This window comes from Hyperolius riggenbachi, chromosome 3 (assembly GCF_040937935.1).
Source record: "Hyperolius riggenbachi isolate aHypRig1 chromosome 3, aHypRig1.pri, whole genome shotgun sequence".
Taxonomy (NCBI): Eukaryota; Metazoa; Chordata; class Amphibia; order Anura; family Hyperoliidae; genus Hyperolius; species Hyperolius riggenbachi.
In genome coordinates this window covers 96,712,346-96,731,021 of record NC_090648.1, presented here as the reverse complement: position 1 = coordinate 96,731,021, position 18,676 = coordinate 96,712,346, and the positions used below count along the sequence as shown (strand labels likewise).

The following is an 18,676-nucleotide window of genomic DNA, read 5'->3' as shown; positions in this document are numbered from 1 at the left end:
TTCGCATAGAAACAATGGAAAAGCACACCAGCACTGCCATGGTTAAATTCGCATACATCGTCATCCATGCGAATTCGCATGGAAATTCGCATGAAAATTCACATAGACCCGCATGCAAATTTTTACTGCGGCGATTCGCACCGCACAAGTGGAAATGCAGCCTAAATCTGTGCGGTTTGCTGTGCAGGAAAAATCTGCACAGCAGAGCCATCAGAATACGCACAATGCCTTGCGGTGTGCGATTCGCATACAATGTGATTAATAGGAAATTAACATGCGTTTTCGCTATGCAAATTTTCCATGCAAATTCGCGTAGGTTTTTTTACTAAAATCAAAGTAAAAGCACACAGGCACTGACATGGTTAAATTCGCATACTTACAAAAAACTTAAAAACGTACGTAAATTCACATTAAAACGCGTACGAATTCGCATACGCATGTGAATTCGTTTTTGCGCTTTCTGCAACAAATTCCCACCGCACAAGTGGAAACGGGCCCTTATGCAAAGACTATAGGTAGCCCATACATCTAGTGATGATGAGCAGATTCAACCAAAAGACAAATCTTTCTCTAATCAAATCTGATTAGAGAGAGATCTGTTGGCTGCCCATACACCCAGGGCTGGTTCTCTCATGAAGCAAGGCGAAACATTTGCATCAGGTGCAGAGGTTACAGGGGTGGCATTTTTGATCTGTGTTTACACTAACAGCATGTAGTCAGAGTAGGAGGAGGAGGAGGAGCGAGAGGTGAGTAAGGTGAAGAGGTCATCATTGGGGAAAAGCAGCTAGTTGTGCTGTGTGAAGAGTCTGACAGTGAGTGAGGAGGGGGAAGGCAGGAGAGCAGCAGTGTTTCATTTGACTTGCACAGCAGAAGAGAGGAGGTGGCACTACTGTCCTGACTGGGGAGGAATGGATTGGATGACGGTGAGCAGTTTGTTTGTCAAAGGCAGCCAGCCAGTGTGCTATTGTGTTGAGCATGGAATGTAAGAACATTAAATGAAGCTGAATTTACTTTGCTTTATTTAATGTTCTCACATGCCATGCTCAACACAATAGCACACTAAGTCGGGTGTCGGGTGCTGTGCGATCACTCCAGATTGTGTGTGTGTGTGTGTGGGGGGGGGGGTGCGCATCCTCACAAGTTTGCCTGAGGCAGTGCCCTGAATTAAGGTATTCAGTTTGAATTAAAGGATACCCAAGGTGACATGATACGATAGACATGGGTATGTACAGTGCCGAGCACACAAATAACTATGCTATGTTCCTTTTTTTCTTTCTTTGCTTGAAAGAGTTAAATATCAGGTATGTAAGTGGCTGACTCAGTCCTGACAGGAAGTGACTACAGTGTGACCCTCACTGATAAGAAATTCCAACTCTAAAACACTTTCCTAGCAGAAAATTGCTTCTGAGAGTCTGAGAGCAGGAAAGAGATAAAAAGGTTCAATAGTTAATTGATTTTAGCTCTGGCATACTTCAATGAATGCATCATCGAGAAAAACAATAAAGCAGTTAAAACTTAAAAAGTAGATTTAAACATAAAATAAAACTGTGGAATATCTTAAAAAGTCATTTTTAGTAGAAGGAAGATAGGTACAATTGTTTATTTCATTGTGGCACACTAATTTTAGCAATTTGTAATGGTGATCTTTAGAGATTACTTATTTTTCAACAAAAGTGGGATTTCAGTTTAATTATGTGAAAGATTAGAAAAATGATAACGATTCCCGTGGCACATGAATAGCACTGAAAATGTTTTACTTATGTTAACAGGAAATGAAAAGTGGATGGAATTTGGGGAAAGAGAAAGACCCACTAAACGGTTTTCCATGGGGATACAACCCTGATAAAGCTACACAAGGAATCTGGATTTGGAGTAGGCCCTTCATTCTGAATAACGATGGAAAGAAGGCAAGTGATACACAACTTACATCATGTATCCTATTAGAACTTTTCTGGAGACTTATGCTGGGGATACACGGTACGTTTCTGTACCGTGTATCGACCAGCTGATCCGGCCAGCTGATAATATTCAGCTGGACCAATCAAGCCGTTCGACCCCCGCCCGCTCGATCCCCGCCGGCGGACAATGGCAGGGAATCGAGTGCTGATAAGGAAGCACCGGCAGGGACGAGCGGTAATCGAACTGCGCGCACGCGCGGACGAGCGGGGACGCGGCGGGAGTCGATCCGGCGGCCGATTAGCCGCCGGATCGACCCGTGTATTGCCAGCATTACACTGTTATTTTCTATCTAAGGAATTCGATTTTAACTTAAAAATGTTCACAAGTGACAGCAGCCATATCAGTGTGATGTAAAAACTCATTCAGCTCCCAACAAAAATGAATACCATATTTTTTGCACCATGTCCGCCTCTGTGCTCCTTTGTTTACTCCTGTGTCATCCATGTGTCCGCCTCTGTGCCTTTTTGTGACCTTCTGTGTCCTCCTATGTCCTCTTTCGTGTCCCTTAGTGTGCCTGTGTCTTCCATTTCTGCCCGTATCCTCCGTTAATGCTGCTGTGTCCTCTGTTTTTGCCCGTGCCCCTGTTTGTCTCTGTGTGTCTTCCGTTTGTTCCCATGTGGCTCTGTCTGTCTCTGTGTCTTCCGTTTGTTCCCATGTGGCTCTGTTTGCAGGGGGCAATGCAGGGAGTCCGGGTCGGCAGTTTGTATCGGTAGGCATTAGTAAGACTCCCTGTATTTGGACTATAAGGTGAAGTGAATTTTTCTCCCCACTTTTGGGAGAGAAGAAGTGCAGTTTATAGTCAGAAAAATATGGTAATTACGCTTTAGCTTTTCAGCACACTCTTGTTATTAGGCTTGTTAGTCCAGCTAGTGTTTTCATTTTCAGCGATTTAGCCAGTTGAAGACCACTGCACCTGCGCCACCCTGGCGTGTCCTTCCTGTGCAATCGCGGTACGAAAAAAATCTCATATTGTGAATGCGCAGGGCGCTGGAGGTGTGATAAGTAGTGATAAAGTTATTGCTGAATGAATGAGAGGAGCGTGAAATGTAAAAACTGCTCTGGTTTTAAGGAAAAATAACCTGTAGTCGGGAAGTGGCTAGACATGTTTTGCCGGGGCTCCCATTTCCCTGCATACAGATTCAACACTGAACTAAAAAGAAACCCTGGTAAAAAGATCTTTGAATTCCAATTCCCATTGTTGCATAGACTTTTCCAACCAGAATTCTCAGCAAAACTCTTTCTAATGCAGCTAACAGGTACTAAATCTTGTTCCCTCCAGATGGCAGTATATCTCCTGGACACAAAAGGCACCACAAATCCACCAAGTTACCCAGGAGTCAGTGCAAAGCTGTCTGTATTAACCATGCTGATCAGTTCCCACCTTGTAAGTAACCAATAGCAGAGCAGGAAAGGAACATGGGGAGGTTGTCTGATACACACACTAAAATGCTTGCCCTTCTCCCCTCATAGCATAAATAAAGACATTGTAAGGATTTCTGTATTAGCTATAAGGCATTTTATGTTCACTAATATATTATTGTTTACAATTGTTTCCCAGTTAAAATGTTTTGTTTATGGCATTATAATCTCTATCAGGTTTTCATATTGTCTGTGTCCCCATTGAAAATACTTGCTCTTATTTTTTTTATCCCAGAGCACTTCCTGTCCCCAGAAATTGACAAAGAGTACACATAATTAAAAATACAGAGAATCACTCTTATGACAATTATGCTAAAATGGGTTTCTCCATTAGAAGATTATTGGCCAGCTCTTGTTTTTATTGTTATTGATTGGATTTATACAGTATAGTGCCAACATATTATGTAGCACTGTACAATACATACGATTACAGACAATAATAACAGGGGTGACTGACAACACAATACAGGTACCGTATATACTCGCATACAAGCCGAATTTTTTTTTTTTTTTTTTTTTTTTTTTTTTTTTTATATATAAAGAGCTTTATTATATAATAAGGCAAATATAACAACAAGCTGGAGAAGCTAAAATAGCAAAACATATACAGAAGAAAGATAAAAACAAACGTGGATAAACATCCTACACGTATATATGTTGAAGAGCAAAATTCCGATGTCCATACCGTTCAACCTAGGAAATGGGGCACAAAAGTGCCTCCTACTGAGATCCTAGGGATCAGTCCAATCTAATAAGTTCCATAGTACATTGCTCTTCTTGACTGAAAGGAAAACCCTAACCTAGAACTAACCCCAAAATAAAATCAAAGAAAAAAAAAAAAAGAAAAAAAAAAGGGGAAAAGGAAAAATAACATCCTGTCTAAGCACAAGAGTCCCGAATGTCATAGAGGTATACAAAACAATTAGAAACCCATCACACAACTGTCCAAGGGGAACTAAAATTGCCTATAGGATTTCCATGCATCCCAAATAAGATCAAATCTTGCTATATTCTCAACACTATAATAATAGACTTGATCAATTAACATCATCAAGTCAAGACGCTGAATAACCAGAGCTAACTCCAAATCAGTGGATTTCCACTGGAGGGCTATTGACCATTGGGCAGCCAATAACATATATCTATATAAGGGTCGGAAACTTCCAGGAACTTCATCATTAGCCATATATAAAAGGGCCTGGGGGGCAGTCAGAGAGATTGGAAAACCAAACACTCGTATCAAGCCGAATTTTTGACCCCCAAAAAGTGGGTCAAAAGTTGGAGGGTCGGCTTGTATGCGAGTCATGTGGTGGTGGTGGTCCGCGCCCCCCCCCGCCAGGACCGCCCTGCCGCGGCCGCCGCTACCGCTGCATTTACCTTACCCGGCGACGCTTCTTCTATTCCCCTCCTGTCCGGCTCCGTAATTCACAGCAGTGCTCTTCACGGTGGCTGCAGTAGAGAGAGAGCGGTTCCCATAGTAGGAAGCTGGAGATTTGGGCGCATGAGACAAGTGGACAAAAAAGGCGCCCCATTCACTCCCATTATAAATATCGTTTAATGGGTGCCGAACAGGGAAAAAAGGGCGCCGGAGATTATTAACGTTTTACAAACGGCGCCCGGAGATTTTTAATGTTTTATAACTGTGCTTGTGATGATTTAACTTTACAAAATGAGCCTGTGACGAAACCTATTTATCCTATTTAATTAAAACATTATTTAACATTTTAACCCGTACTAATTAAAACATTATTATTCACAAAATAAAGCGATCAGTACCTAACGTAAATTCCAATATATTTTTTACAATCACTATTTGTAAAACATTTCTAAAACATTATTATCCACCCAAAAAAAGATTTAAATTTTTTTTTATAACATTTTTTATTTATTAATGTTTGTAAAACATTATTATCCATAGGGGGTCTTAGGTTTAGGCACCACCAGGGGGGTCTTAGGTTTAGGCACTACCAGGGAGGTCTTAGGTTTAGGCACCACCAGGGGGGCCTTAAAGCGGACCCAAATCAAACATTTTTTTAAATTGAAAATATTTAGTTGCACCACTCTGACACATACAAAGATAAATAAATACTCCTTCAAACCTATGATCATTTCAGTGCATGCTTTTCACCCTTCTCTTTTCATAACTAGGGTTATACTGGGGGCAGCCATTAGCAATTCCTCCATTGCCAAACACCATCTACTCCACCAGTTTGCCGGAAAAATCCTGGCAATTTGAAAGGAAGGGAGGGGTTTCTCCAATAAATGTAAAATATTTCATATGTGTCATCATGCAGCTGAAAAAAGGCTGCTATTTATTATTATAATTTAGAAAATAGATTTTATTTCTGAAATCTTGTATTTTTAATTTGGGTCCACTTTAAGTTTAGGCACCACCAGGGGGTCTAGGGGTTAGGGATAGGTACAGGGAGGGCTTTGGGGTGGTTAGTTTTAGGCACCACCAGGGGGGTCTTAAGTTTAGGCACCACCAGGGGGGTCTTAGGTTTAAGCACTACCAGGGGGGTCTTAGGTTTAGGCACCACCAGGGGGGTCTTAGGTTTAGGCACCACCAGGGGGGTCTTAGGTTTAGGCACCACCAGGGGGTCTGGGGGTTAGGGATAGGTACAGGGAGGGTTCTGTGTGAGAGTAGGGTTAGGTATAGTTTTAGTACAATTTTAATAATTCTAACCAACAGTTATTATGAATGTACTCATATTAATATCATTGTTATAAACAATATTTTAACATTTTATTATAATAATAATAAACGATAAATCAAGATTATTCATAACAATATATAATTATAATGTTTAAACAAATATTACTGTTTTTTTAACAAACGTAATTATAAGTTTCAGTTTAGAAACAGGGAAGATTAACGTTTTAAGAATTGCCGATTTCATACACATTATTTAATGATTTATAAATTGTTAAAACACTATTTGTAAACGAAATTCTACACAATATTTTTATAAACGATAATACTGCTTATCGTTTACACCACGCGCCCTTTTTTCCCGACGCTCTTTTTTGATGTACGCCCCATAGTAACTGCCGCTACAGGAAGTCGCGCTCTCTACTGCTACAGCCGCCGTGAAGAGCGCTGCTGTGAATTATGGAGCCGGACAGGAGGGGAATAGAAGAAGCGGCGCCGGCTCAGGTGAAAGCAGCGGCGGCCGCGGGGGAGAGGGGAGGCGGGGGGCACTACCTAGCGATACTGGGGCACTATACTAGCTATACTGGGGCACTTTACTAGCGATACTGGGCACTTTACTAGCGATACTGGGCACTATACTAGCTATACTGGGCACTATACTAGCTAAACTGGGGCACTATACTAGCTATGCTGGGCACTATACTAGCTATACTGGGGCACTTTATTAGCGATACTGGGCACTATACTAGCTATACTGGGCACTATACTAGCTATACTGGGGCACTATACTAGCTATACTGGGCACTTTACTAGCGATACTGGGCACTTTACTAGCGATACTGGGCACTATACTAGCTATACTGGGCACTATACTAGCTAAACTGGGGCACTATACTAGCTATGCTGGGCACTATACTAGCTATACTGGGGCACTTTATTAGCGATACTGGGCAATATACTAGCTATACTGGGCACTATACTAGCTATACTGGGGCACTATACTAGCTATACTGGGCACTTTACTAGCTATACTGGGGCACTATACTAGCTATGCTGACTATAATCAGAGAAAAAGCATGTGTGCATCAACCAAGTGAACCTGACAAATCTGGCTTTGCAAATTTGGCCTATTGGCTAATCACGAGACATTGCTCATGCAAATAAGCATTTGCTTTCGCATGCCTAAATATGCAGGGTCAAAACCAAAAACCGCAAAACAATCGCCCTGCGGGAATTAGTTCATGCTATACAGCACTATCCAGGGGCGCCACGAGGAGGCTTCCCATTGCCCCCATACAACCGGGGGGCCGCGGGGGTCCCAGGCACTCTCACCGCCTGGAACCCACACAGCGGCACCCCGGAGGTGGAGGCCAGGGGGTGCAGGCGATCTCCCCAGCGTGGCCAGCGCCGGGAAGAGCCGCCCGCACACACCTCCCAGGATTAAAAACAGGCACTTACCTCAACGTCCATTGCGTTCTGCTATATGCGCATAACCTGGGCGCGACACATAAGGGGCGGACAGGCGTAAATAGCCTGCTCCAGGGCTCTCACCTCCTAAAACAAGCCACTCACTACCTGCCCTCAGAAGAAAGAAATGCAATGCTGACTATAATCAGAGAAAAAGCATGTGTGCATCAACCAAGTGAACCTGACAAATCTGGCTTTGCAAATTTGGCCTATTGGCTAATCACGAGACATTGCTCATGCAAATAAGCATTTGCTTTCGCATGCCTAAATATGCAGGGTCAAAACCAAAAACCGCAAAACAATCGCCCTGCGGGAATTAGTTCATGCTATACAGCACTATCCAGGGGCGCCACGAGGAGGCTTCCCATTGCCCCCATACAACCGGGGGGCCGCGGGGGTCCCAGGCACTCTCACCGCCTGGAACCCACACAGCGGCACCCCGGAGGTGGAGGCCAGGGGGTGCAGGCGATCTCCCCAGCGTGGCCAGCGCCGGGAAGAGCCGCCCGCACACACCTCCCAGGATTAAAAACAGGCACTTACCTCAACGTCCATTGCGTTCTGCTATATGCGCATAACCTGGGCGCGACACATAAGGGGCGGACAGGCGTAAATAGCCTGCTCCAGGGCTCTCACCTCCTAAAACAAGCCACTCACTACCTGCCCTCAGAAGAAAGAAATGCAATGCTGACTATAATCAGAGAAAAAGCATGTGTGCATCAACCAAGTGAACCTGACAAATCTGGCTTTGCAAATTTGGCCTATTGGCTAATCACGAGACATTGCTCATGCAAATAAGCATTTGCTTTCGCATGCCTAAATATGCAGGGTCAAAACCAAAAACCGCAAAACAATCCCATTGCCCCCATACAACCGGGGGGCCGCGGGGGTCCTGGACCCCCGCGGCCCCCCGGTAGTATGGGGGCAATGGGAAGCCTCCTCGTGGCGCCCCTGGATAGTGCTGTATAGCATGAACTAATTCCCGCAGGGCGATTGTTTTGCGGTTTTTGGTTTTGACCCTGCATATTTAGGCATGCGAAAGCAAATGCTTATTTGCATGAGCAATGTCTCGTGATTAGCCAATAGGCCAAATTTGCAAAGCCAGATTTGTCAGGTTCACTTGGTTGATGCACACATGCTTTTTCTCTGATTATAGTCAGCATTGCATTTCTTTCTTCTGAGGGCAGGTAGTGAGTGGCTTGTTTTAGGAGGTGAGAGCCCTGGAGCAGGCTATTTACGCCTGTCCGCCCCTTATGTGTCGCGCCCAGGTTATGCGCATATAGCAGAACGCAATGGACGTTGAGGTAAGTGCCTGTTTTTAATCCTGGGAGGTGTGTGTGGGCGGCTCTTCCCGGCGCTGGCCACGCTGGGGAGATCGCCTGTACCCCCTGGCCTCCACCTCCGGGGTGCCGCTGTGTGGGTTCCAGGCGGTGAGAGTGCCTGGGACCCCCGCGGCCCCCCGGTAGTATGGGGGCAATGGGAAGCCTCCTCGTGGCGCCCCTGGATAGTGCTGTATAGCATGAACTAATTCCCGCAGGGCGATTGTTTTGCGGTTTTTGGTTTTGACCCTGCATATTTAGGCATGCGAAAGCAAATGCTTATTTGCATGAGCAATGTCTCGTGATTAGCCAATAGGCCAAATTTGCAAAGCCAGATTTGTCAGGTTCACTTGGTTGATGCACACATGCTTTTTCTCTGATTATAGTCAGCATTGCATTTCTTTCTTCTGAGGGCAGGTAGTGAGTGGCTTGTTTTAGGAGGTGAGAGCCCTGGAGCAGGCTATTTACGCCTGTCCGCCCCTTATGTGTCGCGCCCAGGTTATGCGCATATAGCAGAACGCAATGGACGTTAAGGTAAGTGCCTGTTTTTAATCCTGGGAGGTGTGTGTGGGCGGCTCTTCCCGGCGCTGGCCACGCTGGGGAGATCGCCTGTACCCCCTGGCCTCCACCTCCGGGGTGCCGCTGTGTGGGTTCCAGGCGGTGAGAGTGCCTGGGACCCCCGCGGCCCCCCGGTAGTATGGGGGCAATGGGAAGCCTCCTCGTGGCGCCCCTGGATAGTGCTGTATAGCATGAACTAATTCCCGCAGGGCGATTGTTTTGCGGTTTTTGGTTTTGACCCTGCATATTTAGGCATGCGAAAGCAAATGCTTATTTGCATGAGCAATGTCTCGTGATTAGCCAATAGGCCAAATTTGCAAAGCCAGATTTGTCAGGTTCACTTGGTTGATGCACACATGCTTTTTCTCTGATTATAGTCACTATACTAGCTATACTGGGCACTACCTACCTATACTGGGCACTACACTAGCTATACTGGGGCACTTTACTAGCTATACTGGGCACTATACTAGCTATACTGGGCATTATACTAGCTATACTGGGGCACTACCTACCCATACTGGGCACTATACTAGCCATACTGGGCACTAAACTAGCTATACTGGGCACTATACTAGCTATACTGGGACACACTAGGGGAATAAGGTGGCCAGCATTTCCTACTCCCGGCTTATATGGGGGTCAATCATTTTTTACTGGGTTTTTGTAATGATCCTCTCAGCTGGCTGCACAGGCAGACACCTGTTTGACCATTCCTTATGTCTGAGAGATGCAGGTCTCTGGAAAAGAGACCTGGCTTCATCTTGCAACTTTCAGAGTTGCTTTGCTGAGGTATTTGCATACATGCAAATTGCCCAGCTGTCTCTGCTGACCAGAAGGCTTTGCTGGTCATAACGGTTTGTTAAATACACTCCTGGAGTGTCAGCCTTCCCTGTTGGATTGTTATAGGTATCTTAGAGTAATTCTAGGGACTGCACTAGGCAGCTCCTCTAGTGCAGTTAGCCTGCTTATCTGTTTTGTCTATGTTGCCTCTCTGCTGTGATTGTCCTGTCGCCAACGGTGGTCAATAGGAAATCGTCCTGTGTATCTGTGGGTGCTAACCAGTGCAGCGGTTGCTACTGGTAGCCCCTTCTGTTTTATCTGTCTTACTTGGATCGCACCAGCCTCTAGCGGTAGCGGCTGTGGATCCTTCTGATCTGCTTTCTTGGAGTATAGCTGGAGCAGCGGTTGCCACCGGCTATCTCATCTGCCTGTCTTGCTTGGATCGCACTAGCCCCTAGCGGTAGTGGCTGTGGATCCTTCTGATCTGTGATCCTGTCCCTGAACCGGGATCGCACTCGCTCTGGCGGAAAGAGCAGTGGATCTTTCCTATCCTGTCCCTGAACTTGGATCGCACTCACTCTGGCGGAAAGAGCAGTGGATCCTGCTAGCTCTGTTACTTTACCTGGATCGCACTCGCTCTGGCGGAAAGAGCAGTGGATCTTTCCTATCCTGTTTCTCGTCCGTCTGTCTGTCTTGTCTGATACGAACGCTGTAGGCTCGGTGAGGTAACCGTTAAGCAAGCGCTCGCGTTCTCTGTTTCATGTTTGGGTGGCGGGGGTTAGTTAGGCGTGCTTGTCTCTGTTGCGCTTAACGTGCGGAGATCGCACGGTAAACGCGTTCGCTGTTGCGAATGAGTGCGGTGTTCTCGTTTAGTTAGCGTTTGTTATTTTCCTTATCTTCTCATTGTATGATTTGCTGTGCCTTTGCCACTCTCGTGCCCTGTCTTGCTTTAGCCTTGTGTCACCTCTGGCAATCGCCTCTCTCGCGATTGCGTTCCTACTTCGTTTCTGCTGTTGTGTGTGCACCATCGCGGGTTGGCGACTAGATTGGTGCACACACATACATTCTGTCCCTGTGCTCATTCTCATTCGCAATCGCTTCTCTTGCGATTGCGTTCTCACTTGGTTTCCTTTGTTGTGTGTCCACCGTCGCAGGTTGGCGACTAGATTGGTGGACATACATGCATTCCTCCTCTGTGCTTATTCGGTCTTGTGTCGCTGTTAGCAATCGCCATCTCTTGCGATTGCCTTCTCACCTGATCTTCATGGTTGTGTGTTCATCGTCGCTGGGTGGCGACTAGATTGGTGGACACACATACCCTCTGTCGCTTTACTCTCTCTCTTTAAGGGCTATCTTGCCCTGCGTTTCTTCCCTTCGTACAATTCCTGACCACGGAGTGAATTCCACAATCGTTACAGTGTTTTTAGGTAAAAGTGGGGGGGTCAGCTTATATGCGGGTCGGCTTATATGCGAGTATATATGGTACTCGAGGCGGGTGTCTCTAAAGTGCAAGTCATTGTGAATGCTAGCAAAAAGCTACTATTTCAGCAGAAAAATACTTTATCAGTTTGACATGTCCTGGAGACTCTGTTGCTAGGTCATTTCTAGCTAAATCAAACATCAAAAGTAATGATTAAAAGAACTTTGGATTTATATTTCTATGCAAAATCAATAACTAGCTTATAGGATTTAGCAAGCTGGAATCTCTTAGGGACCATTTCCACAAGTGCGGAAACCGGGCTGAATCCATGAGTTTCCCAACAGGCAAATCACGCGGGGAAACTCTACCATAGGAAATAATGCCGAATCGCTTGCATGGCCCGGCTTCTGGGATTTATCTGCGTACCCACAAAGCAGGAAGTGCCACCGCATGCAGCGGCTAGAGAAAAAAGAGCCTGAGGACCCATTCACATTTGGGATCGCAAAACGCTAGTGATTTTTTAAAAATTCCTTTTATTGTGTTCAAAAAGTAAAGAGCAAACAGAATTTTTTTTTTTTTTTAAAAGACATGGGCCTCGATTCATCAAGACTTATTAATCAATTACCGACAGCTCAGTAAAATACCTAACTCGATAAGTTGATTTCAGGATTCATCAAAGTTATCTACAGCTGTTAGCGAGCATTAGGTAATGATGCGGTAAAACGAAGGGAAGTGCAATTCATGAAAATGAAAGTGGGCGTGGTTTAGCGTTACATTTAGGATTAGTTATCTCCTTCACTGCTCTGTCGTTATTCCTGTCAGATCATTGCTGACAGAGAAGATGGAGCCATTTAAAGTGGTTATGTATCAGCTGAGAATGATTCAAAGGCGCAGAAGGGCAAGAATAAGGTCTAGAAACATCAATTTGCAAGAGAATGGATTTATTTGCTATACCAGGACATCATCTTGTAAGGGAACACAGGCAGTGCCAGGGTTAACTAAATTACTAGCTGCACTACATTTTTTCAGAAAAGGCTCCTATCAAGCCGTAGCTGGCGAAATTGTGAGATTGTCTCAAGCCACTTCCAAAATCCTGGTCCAGGTGTTAAGCCCTATTCGGAATGTTGCTAGGTGGTGTTCAAAGGACTGCCTTTTTACCCACAATTCCATGGGAATCTTATGGCCTTGTGTTAAATTACCGCTGTAAAATGGAAATATCGTCACGTTACTGAATGGTTACCGCGTTGTTATCGACACATTACCGAATACGTAAAAACCTTGATGAATACAACTAGAAATCGATAAACTTCGAATTCGGTAATTTAACGAACTGTAAAAAGTTATCTCAAAGACAATGATGAATCGAGGCCATAGCCTGCCAAACCAGAGACGCAGGTGAGAGGCAGACAACTAAGGGCTGGTTCAGACGGACGCTTGCAGAGCGTTTACTGCCAGCGTTCGGGACTTGGTGTTAAACGCTCCCATTCAAGTGAATGGGAGCGTTTACACCGAGCTTTTACACGCGTTTACACGAACGCGGCGTTCGGGTCCCGATTTTCGCTAGCGTTCGAGCTGCCCCTGGAAGCTACATGTCGCTTCCAGGGGACGGCCAACCGCGACGGCTAATGTCTCCCTAAGGGAAGAAAAAGCGTGACCGCATCAGAACGCGACGCGAAGGCTACTGAAAGCCTGACCGCGCAGCCGCCGCAACGCCCCCAAACGCGACGCTGCACAAACATCCGTCTGAACCAGCCCTAAAGAACAAACAATCCTTACTGATTTGTAACGTGTCTAGCACAATCCTTGGGCTCCCCCCCCCCCCCCACAGCTCAGATATAGAACTCAGTATTTATAAATGAACATGTAATTATGAAATACCTCTTGTATACATTAGGCAAATATCAGCAGGGTAACAATATGAGATACCTTCATATAGGAAAATTTGTTTTAAGGCTGTTAAATTCAAAAGGTAAAGGTCGTATAAAGTATTTAGAAAGCTCAATTAGTTTCTTTGTTCTTAATCCATATTTTCCATATTTTTTCAAATTTTGAGGCGCAGCCTCTAGCTATATAAGCGGCTTTATATAAATGTAGTGAGTCATTTATTAATTTTTTTCCAGTACTGTAACGCAGGGGGGTCAGGTTGTTTCCACTGCCAAATTACGGCTTTCCTGTAATAAAATAAGAACCATCCAATCAGAGCTTTCTGATATCTGGTCCTGGCCAACTCCTCTGTAAAGTCCCCATACACACGCTCAACAGCGGTCTTTTATGCAGAACAATTATCAAACAACTTTTGTTGTGAAACTGTTGGATTGGCGTCTTATCAGTTGTGTGAACAATAGCAAGCAACTTTTTTGGGGTTGTTTCAACTTGTTTCACAACAAGGGGACAGTTAGTGACAATACTATGTACTCTGTAAAGTGCTGTGGAAGATGTTGGCGCTATATAAATAATAATATTAAAAATAATAATGCAGACTATTTTGTTTTTCATGTTTTAGGTATACAATCTAAATTCCAGCATGAAAAAGACAGATATAGATTATCTTGAGGTAAGAGGGAATGAATATACCAAATGCAGATTCAAATGTTTAGATCAATAGATATGCACAAAAAGAAAGTAGAGGGTAGAGACTGTGCTCCAGATCAATCAATAGTCAGGAAATTATGAGTTCGCTTACACTCAAAAGGTGCCCATAAATCTACCGATTCGGATAAAAATTGGTGTCATAACAAGCATACCCTATCAACAATTTGAGTTTTGATTTCAGGGTGAAATTGGCCAAATGTGTCGATCAAACATGCTGGTGTAACGATTGTGGAATTCTCTCCGTGATCAGCGCACAAGATGTGCGCTGACACTGCAGAAATCCTCCACAAGCGTGTAATTTGAGGGAACCCAGCAAAAGGTGCAATGCACCCGTAGAGGGAAATTCCTGTCGGCAGAGGGAGCTGTGGAGTGCAGAGGAACAGCTCCTCTGCCCTGCCACACACGCCAGACAGGAATTGCACGAAGGGAAGAAACGCAGGGCAAGATAGCCCTGAAAGAGAGAGATCAAAGCGACAGAGGGTATGTGTGTCCACCAAACTAGTCACCTGTAACGATTGTGGAATTCTCTCCGTGATCAGCGCACAAGACGTGCGCTGACACTGCAGAAATCCTCCACAAGCGTGTAATTTGAGGGAACCCAGCAAAAGGTGCAATGCACCTGTAGAGGGAAATTCCTGTCGGCAGGTGGAGCTGTGGAGTGCAGAGGAACAGCTCCTCTGCCCTGCCACACACGCCAGACAGGAATTGCACGAAGGGAAGAAACGCAGGGCAAGATAGCCCTGAAAGAGAGAGATCAAAGCGACAGAGGGTATGTGTGTCCACCAAACTAGTCGCCACCCTGCGACAATGAACACACAACCATGAAGACAAAGTGAGAAGGCAATCGCCAGAGATGACGATTGCTAACAGCGACACAAGACCGAATAAGCACAGATGAGAAATGTATGTATGTCCACCAATCTAGCCGCCAACCTGCGACGGTGGACACAAAACAGAAGAAACCAAGTGAGAACGCAATCGCAAGAGAAGCGATTGCGGAAGAGAATGAGCACAGGGACAGATTGTATGTGTGTGCACCAAACTAGTCGCCAACCCGCGACGGTGCATACACAACAGCAGATGTGAAGTAGGAACGCAATCGCGAGAGAGGCGATTGCCAGAGGTGACACAAGGCTACAGCAAGGCAGAGCACGAGAGTAGCAAAGGCACAGCAAATAATACAATAAGGAGACAAGGAAAACAACAAACCCTAACTAAACGCGAACACCGTACTCATTCGCAACAATGCACGCGTTTATGCGCGGTCTCCGCGTGATAAGCACAACAGAGACAAGCATGCCTAACTAACCACCGACAGACAAACATGAAACAGAGGACGCGAGCGCTTGCTTAACGGTTACCTCACCGAGCCTCCAGCAAGCGTTCGTAGCAGACAAGACAGATACACGAAAACAGGAATAAGTGAGAGATAGGATCCACAGCACTAGCGCAAGAGGCTAGTGCGATCCAGGAAGACAGAACAGAAGGATCCACAGCACTAGCGCAAGGCGAGTGCAATCCAAGCTGGACAGGCAGATGAGATAGCTGGTAGCAACCGCTGCTCCAGCTATACTCCAAGAACAAAGATCAGAATGATCTCCTGTCGACCACCGCAGGGACAGGACAATCGCAACAGACAAACAAAACAGATAAGCAATCCTAACTGCACTAGGGAACCTGCCTAGTGCAGTCCCAGGAATTACTCTAAGCTAATCTTCAAACAATGAGCAAGGCTGACACTTCAGGAGTGTTACACAGGACTAACCCTTATGACCAGCCCAGGTCTGTAATATCACATGGTATATATAGAGCAAGCCTACAAAGGATGTGGCTAGGCAATCTGCATGACAAACGTATGCAAATTCCTCAGCAGCAAGCTGCCAAACTGACAAAAGGTCTCTCTTCCAGAGACCTGCAGAATGCAGACCTCAACAGTGGTCAAAAGGCTGCCTGCCTGCGCAGGCAGCCGAGCGGATCCTCACAGCTGGAAAGATTTTGCTCATAGATGCTTGATCGCGTGCACGATGGTAATGCCGTTTGATATCGCAACGACTAATGAATGCAACGGGCCCCCAAGTGTAAAATGTTCCCCATACCTGGTGCCCATGCAGTGTAAATTTCACCTGTCCGACTGCCCCGACTCCCAGCCTCATCTGCCCTCAGCGGAAGAAGCCTGGTGTCACGGCAGCAGGACAGGAGAAATGTTACATGCATAGGCACGTTTTGTGGCAGGTGGGGAGAGGGGGACCTGGGGAAATTTTACACTTGGCGGCTTGGACAAGCAGGATCCTAGGCTGATTACTGACAGATTTCATGCTGAAAGCGATTGGGCCTCGGCCTGTGGTGTATGGGCAGCCAACAAAGATCTCTGCCCATACACAGATCTGCCCATACACCACTAGATGTATAAGCATCTCTACAGGATTGTGGATTTAAGCACAACAGAATCAGTACACGTGGCTGCACCACAGACAGAGCCGGGACAAGGTTCTCCAGGACCCAAGGCTGAGCCTCCAAAGTGCGCCCCTCCATCCCTCCCAGTCCAGCTGCCACACACTGATTGCTATTAGACTAAGAGACGCCCCAGGGCCTCCAACCCCCCACACCAACTCCTTTATCCCTAGTTATCTAAATTGCAGTCATTGCCATGTATCCCCTTTTCTTATTTCTCTCTGCTTCACACACAATAGGGGAATGATAGCTGAGTGAGTTGTGCTCCCCCTCCTACACTGCGTCCTGAGGCTGGAGCCTCTCTTGCCTCTGCCTCGGCCCTCACTACAGATAACAACCAGCAAACCTCTGACAGGTTTCCTTGTTCCAGGCAAAAGCCACCAGACTCAAAGCGCCCGCGTGCCTCCAAGCTCCAGCCTACACATTTCGACAGTACATAACTCATTGAGGGCTGGAGGTAGTCATTGAAAGGAGGCTATTTAAACTACTAAAGCACCCGACTCAACTCCCATAACCTACCCGCTCGCTCAGCCAACATAACAGGACCGGCGGCTCACCGGTGGCGTACTAATACATACGCCCCCAGTACTCTTACTGGATTACCTGGCCTGTGTGTCCTTTCAATAATCAGAGGAGATGACAGGACTGAGTGCATACTGTATTTTTTGCATCCAGATGGAAAGATAGACTAATAGATACATACAAATTTCTTTCCTCCCCCTCCCAGATTTATTGTAATCCAGCGAAAAATAATACAGAAAATAATGTGGAGAATAAACAATTCTTTGAACTAAAGGTAAGCCTTAAATGTTTTCTAGCATTTAATGTTAAAAAAAATTTGTGTGTTAATTTGCATTAATGCGATCGCTGCACACACAATAAAAATGAATGGAGATTTGTACGCTTGTTTAAAAATGTCATTTGCATTTTTGTATGCATGGAAAAAAAACATATATAGTGCAGATTCAATTCACACAGCGCGTACACATTTTCATTGACTTTCATTAGATATGTGCGTGAAAAACACAAACACACACACAATGTGCCTAAAAAAATGTACAGAAAAGTAGGTGTGTATTTAGTATTGACCCTACCGAAAAGAGAAAGGTGTGGGGTGGAGAAACAATGGGGTTGCGTACAAGAGGGCAGGGTTGCCATCAGAAATTTTGGGGCCCCTCACACATCATAAGGCCTGGCCCCCCCTACCTGGGCCCATTTACTGGTTTCTGTGCCCGCCCACTAGCCGCCCCACCCCCGTGTCCGTGCCCGAAGTGCGCTGCGATGAAAAATGTGCATGACTCCGATACTGAAGAAAGCGGCATGCAAAGCGTGATGCGACCAAAAGTGGGTGTGGCCATGGCATGTTGTGGGTGGAGTCAAATACTAGCAAAATGCAGGTAGTCCCCGGTTAACAAATGGAGATAGGGACTTATAGGTCCGTTCTTATCCTTTATCCATTCTCTTTTGTCCTTTTCTTTTCTTCCTGTGCTTCTTTTGTCCCCTCTCTCACCTCAGCTTGTGTCTCTTTTGTGTCCCTCTGTGTGACCTCATCTCCCGTCTCATCTCTTTTCTCCCTGTGCCTCTTTTGTCCGCCTCTGTTCCCCCTGTGCCTCATTTATCCCCCTGTGTTACCTCTTGTCCTCTTCTGTCTCAGCTAATCCCCCTGCCCTAGCCAGGTATAGGTGCCCCTAGTATAGGTATCCAGGCATAAGTGCCCTCAGTATAGGTAGCCAGGTATAGGTTCACCCAGTATAAGTAGCCAGCTATAGGTGGTGCCCCAGTATAGGTAGCCTGGTGTAGATGGCCCTAGTATAGGTAGCCTGGTATACCTGGTATAGCTGGTGCCCCAGTATAGGCCAGCAAGATACAGGTGCCCCAGTATAGGTATTCAACTATAGGTGGTGCCCCGGTATAGGTAGCCTGGTATAGTTGCCCCCAGTATAGGTTGCCTGGTATGAGTGGTGCACCAGTATAAGTTAGCCAGGTACAGGTGCCCCAGTATAGGTAGCAAGCTATAGGTACCCCAGTATAAGTAGCCAAGTATAGGTGGTGCCCCAG

At 45.8% G+C, this 18,676-nt stretch overlaps 1 protein-coding gene across 2 annotated transcripts in view; it reads left to right on the top strand.

Annotated features, from left to right (window-relative positions):
• Positions 1-18,676, top strand: part of LOC137562862 (RING finger protein 112-like) — an 80,282-nt gene that overhangs the window by 39,656 nt on the left and 21,950 nt on the right. For both annotated transcript variants that reach the window (XM_068274634.1, XM_068274633.1), the window contains 4 exons: positions 1,770-1,907; positions 3,239-3,343; positions 14,079-14,129; positions 17,346-17,414. In XM_068274634.1, the coding sequence (XP_068130735.1) occupies positions 1,770-1,907; positions 3,239-3,343; positions 14,079-14,129; positions 17,346-17,414 (363 nt within the window). The remainder of the gene's footprint in view (positions 1-1,769; positions 1,908-3,238; positions 3,344-14,078; positions 14,130-17,345; positions 17,415-18,676) is intronic.